The sequence below is a fragment of the Bidens hawaiensis genome, unplaced genomic scaffold (assembly GCF_021521415.1).
Source record: "Bidens hawaiensis isolate Kalapana, Puna unplaced genomic scaffold, B.hawaiensis_p1.1 tig00030215_1, whole genome shotgun sequence".
Taxonomy (NCBI): Eukaryota; Viridiplantae; Streptophyta; class Magnoliopsida; order Asterales; family Asteraceae; genus Bidens; species Bidens hawaiensis.
Genome location: NW_027495027.1, coordinates 121,291 through 126,017, shown reverse-complemented (window position 1 = coordinate 126,017; position 4,727 = coordinate 121,291). Strand labels below are relative to the sequence as shown.

At 33.3% G+C, this 4,727-nt stretch overlaps 1 protein-coding gene across 1 annotated transcript; it reads left to right on the top strand.

Moving 5' to 3' along the window:
- Nucleotides 1-505: 505 nt before the first annotated feature.
- On the top strand, nt 506-3,101 carry LOC143580069 (2-alkenal reductase (NADP(+)-dependent)-like). Its single transcript, XM_077063200.1, has 5 exons — nt 506-766; nt 1,772-1,963; nt 2,066-2,224; nt 2,331-2,413; nt 2,504-3,101. The coding sequence occupies exons 1-5, from the start codon at nt 533-535 to the stop codon at nt 2,892-2,894; spliced, it is 1,059 nt and encodes a 352-aa protein (XP_076919315.1). The 5' UTR covers nt 506-532; the 3' UTR covers nt 2,895-3,101.
- The last annotated feature ends 1,626 nt before the right edge of the window (nt 3,102-4,727 follow it).

Sequence of the window (4,727 nt, the reverse complement as noted above, 5' to 3'; positions counted from 1 at the left end):
TGTCGGGACTGATATACGAGCTTCCCTACAAGAACATGCAAGCATAGCGTCCTATAGTCCATACTTTGAATATGGAGATGATCCGGTGTGCCTGTGGTCCGTCAATGATTCGACGGCCGTTAAAAAAAAGTTAATGAATTAATTTGTTTTGATTGAATTATTATTGTTATTATTATTATTATTATTTAAAATAATAATAATAATAATAATAATAATAATAATAATAATAACAAACGTTGCCGTCCAAACTTACAAGATGTATGAACCCGTAAATTTAAAATAATAAAAACAAAATATGAATTTACTAATATGAAACATATGATACCTTTTATTTACTCTCCCTTTTAATAGTTTGTATCATCTAAAAAAACAAACCTATACAGTTTCTTTTTTAATTTAATTAACTTTTATCATAACCATTTAAAGGTTCCTTATCCTCTTTTTCCTAGTACAATAATACTTAACATTTAAAGGTCCAGAATTTTTCTAACTTTCATAATAACAATTTGCAACCATTCCACACTCTTTGCTAATGGAGGTTACAAACAAGTTCATAGTCATAAAGGCTAAAATAGATGGTGAACCACAACAAAGTGATTTTGAGCTCAAGACCGAACCGTTTTCGCTAATGGTTAATCAGGGATCCGAAGATGTCATCATTAAGAATCTTTACGTATCAATCGACCCGTATCAGATTAACCGTATGAAGACTGTTAGCTCTTCTCAAAAAGCTTCAGAATTTGCCATGCAAATCGCTCCCGGTGAGGTTAGATCCCATGCTTTATTCACATATATAATATAATAGTCATTTTATCATGTTATGTGAATATAAAACGGACGAGTGGGTTTAGACAATATATAAAGAAAAAACGGATTATTTTAAAAAATATTCATTTAAATGGATTCCAGTTGAAACGGGTTGTTTTAGAAGATAGTATCAAATTCTAAAAATAATAATAGTTATAGCAACTATATGTATTCTTAGTGTTTCTTGTTTGAAATACCATACAAACAAAACTACAAATTGTTTTCTTGTCATGTGAATGAGTGGTAGTTATACAACTTGCAAACTACTACTTTGAAGTGCAATCTTTGAGATCTGAATAATTTTGAGGTCAGGTGTAAATGCGCTGAGTCGAGCTTGAGCTTGCATAAGCTCAAGCACAACTTGTTTAAGTTAAGAGGCTTCGAGCTTAAGCTCGGCTCATTTAGAGTTTTATTAAACTCGGCTTAGCATGCAAGTATTTTTTTCAAGTTTAAGCTCGACTTCACAACTCGTTATTATTAATTAATCATTTTATTATTTTTTGTGATTTTATAATTATATATACATATGAAAATAAGATATATTATTTAATTCTTTTTATCATATATTATTTAATTCGTTTAAGCTCACGAGACTACCCGAACTCGAAATGCTAAGCTCGAGCCCCGTCTCGTTAACTAAAGAGCTCAAACTCGAATTTGTTTAGGCTTGGCTCAATTCGAGCTTTTAGCGATCTGATCTTGACTAGCTCATAAACGGCTTGGCTCGGCTTGGCTCGGCTCATTTACATACCAGTTTTTATGTATTCTCGAACCAAGCTCAGCTAGCAACACCTATTTTTTTTGCAATTTGACTTATTCTTACATGTTTTTATACTTGTTCATTTTTAGTTAAGAACATATTAACCCCATGGGAAACTACATTATAAAGCCCAATCAAACCCACCACAAAAGTTTTATAATAAAAGCCAACAATAACCCAAAATTTAATGTTTGACTTGTTAAGGTGATTGATGCTTATGGTGTGGGAATGGTAGTAGCTTCAAGGAATCCTAAATTTGTAAAGGGTGACTATGTTGTGGGCCTTATAAGTTGGGGAGAGTATAGCATATCAAAGGGGTTCATTTTAAGCAAATTGGACCCAGTGGGCTTCCCATTGTCATACCATGTTGGGCTTTTAGGTAACTCAAGTCTAATTGCCAATTTCTATGCACAACTTTTGATCCAAGATGAATATGTTTGTGGGTTTTATTTTGATATGGGCTTATATAGGCTTTTGTATGTGAAATGTAGGGCTTAGTGGGCTCATGCTTTTGTCGGGTTCTTTGAAGTATGTAAGCCTAAGAAGGGTGAAAAGGTCTTTGTTTCAGCTGCTTCTGGATCGGTTGGAAATTTGGTTGGCCAATACGCTAAAAACTTAGGGTGTTATGTTGTTGGATGTGCAGGGAGCCCAAATAAGGTTTTGTCATATTTTAAAAAATTGTCTATTTTAAAATTTCAGACTCAAATTGGATGGCCTGAACATGGTTTTAACAATATGGCCGGATTTTTTAACCCACTTTTAGGTGAAATTGCTTAAAGAAAAACTCGGGTTTGATGGAGCTTTTAACTATAAAGAAGAAACCGATCTAAATTCAACCCTCGAGAGGTATGCATACTATACATCACTATAAGTCTTTAGTTTTTGATCCTATAACTTTTGTTAAAGGCGGGATTTATAAACCTTTTATAATGACAGGTATTTTCCGGATGGGATTGACATATACTTTGATAATGCGGGAGGTGAGATGCTAGAAGCAGCAATATCAAACATGAACTTGTATGGCAGGGTTGCGCTTTGTGGTGTTATTTCAGAATACATAGATGTTGAGAAACATAAAACACTGAATTTGTTAAATGTTATATACAAGCGAATCATGATTCAGGGGTTCTTGTCTGGTGATTATATGCATTTGTTTCCCAAGTTTGTCTCTGCAACCGTTGATCACTTACGTACAGGAAAAATGCAAGTGCTAGAAGATATTTCAACCGGTCTAGAAAGTGTTCCTTCAGCTTTTGTTGGACTCTTTCATGGGTATAATGTTGGGAAGAAAATTGTTCGAATTTCCGATGATTTAGGAGATGAGTAGTTGTTTCTCTATTTTTAACATTGTACTAGTTGTCATTGTTATGATGTTTGTTGTTGATCTTATACTTTCTCCTTTTATAGTAGTTTAAGAACGTGTAAGCGTTGTTCCGACCTTAGAAGTTTAGCGGCTTATGCCAACAACTTATTTTCAAATACTTTTAACAATAAAAAAAACCCAAATTTTTTTCACCATAGTTTATCAATCTTTTTTGACTTTTTGACAATGTACAAATTCAAAATAAAAAATTATTTTTTTCCCTCTTTTTCTAATATCGTCTCTATCAGGAAAACATATACATACAATTGTACGTCCAAGTTATTTACTCTTACTTGTGAGTGAGCGAGTTACGCAATTATAATGATTTATTTAAACCATTTTAACCTATATAATAACACGAACCTCTAATCGTATTCCCGCCACCTTCAAATATAATGATTTGTCAAAACCATTTTAACGTATGTAACAATGTTTTGAGACCACACCAGTTTGGCCAGTCCAACTTGTTGAACCGGAATTCAGTCCTTAGACAACCATATTAGGCAACCCACCCCTCAACCCACCCCTTGTCTTTTCTTTTTCATAAAAAAGAAGTTTCCTATTCAATTCGAATATTAGTTACCATATATAACACAAAATTTCTCCACCTATTCTTTCTAATCGAGCCTGTCGGTCTGTCATTATACCCCGAGAGGTAGAAAGAATTACAACTCCCATCCCGCTTAAACTTCTAAGAATTCTTTGATAGTTAGAATAGATTCGGAGACCCATCCGACTTATCCGTTTTAAATTTCAACGATTTTGATAAGTACTTTTCCTATTCCTTCTATTTCGTAGGGCTAAAACCAAAAAACTGAATAATGAAAAAAAATTGGGTCAAAAGAAAATGCTATTTTGGAATTTTTATTAACAATTTGCTTGTGTAGAGGGAGATCCGGTATTTTCTGAATCCTTATCTAAGGATTTACAAAAAAAATTCTTTCAACAAAGATGTGTATTGGGAGGGATTGGTCAACGAAATATGAATCGGAGACTAAACCTTGATATACCCAGAACAATACATTTTTGTTACCGCAAGGGGTCTGTAGCTCAAATTAAAGCTATGAAAAAAGTAGCTGGTAAATTAAAATTGGAACTGGCACAATTCACAGAATTAGAAGCTTTTGCACAATTTACATGGTAAAATTGTGATTCATTCTATTAACCCCCATAATAATTAAGGGGTCTTTCGGTTACTTTCTTTTATAGTAGTTTAAGAATGTGTAAGCGTTGTTCTGACCTTAATAGTTTAGCGGCGTATGCTAGGAGCATTCAGATCCAAACCATCAAATTTTGTGAGTGGGGTTTTTATAATTTAGGAAGTGTTTAGGGTGTTGTGAGTAAATAAAAAAGAAAATGCAGTGATTTTTCTATATAATTTAAAAAACTACTATTCAGCACTATAATTCTTTAATATTTGTTGAAAGTGGTTGTGAGTGAAAAAAAAAAAAAGAGAAAGGGCAATGATAAAGGTATTATTTAATAGGAAAATTCTTAAAATGTCTCATTAATGGAGAGGGATACTATGTTTGTCCTCTTAAATAAAAGTTTCCAGAAATGTACCCTACAAACACATCTTTGACGATGTGTTAGGCCTCAACGCGTCTTTCATAACCTGTTTGGTCACCAAACGCGTCTTTCACAACCTGTTAGCCTCCAGCGTGCGTCTTTCACGACCTATTAGCCTCTAACACGTCTTTCACGACCTATTAGCTTCTAACGCGTCTCTCACGACATGTTTGGTATATTTTTTTAATATTGCATTATTATAATTAATTTAACAAATATTTGTCATTT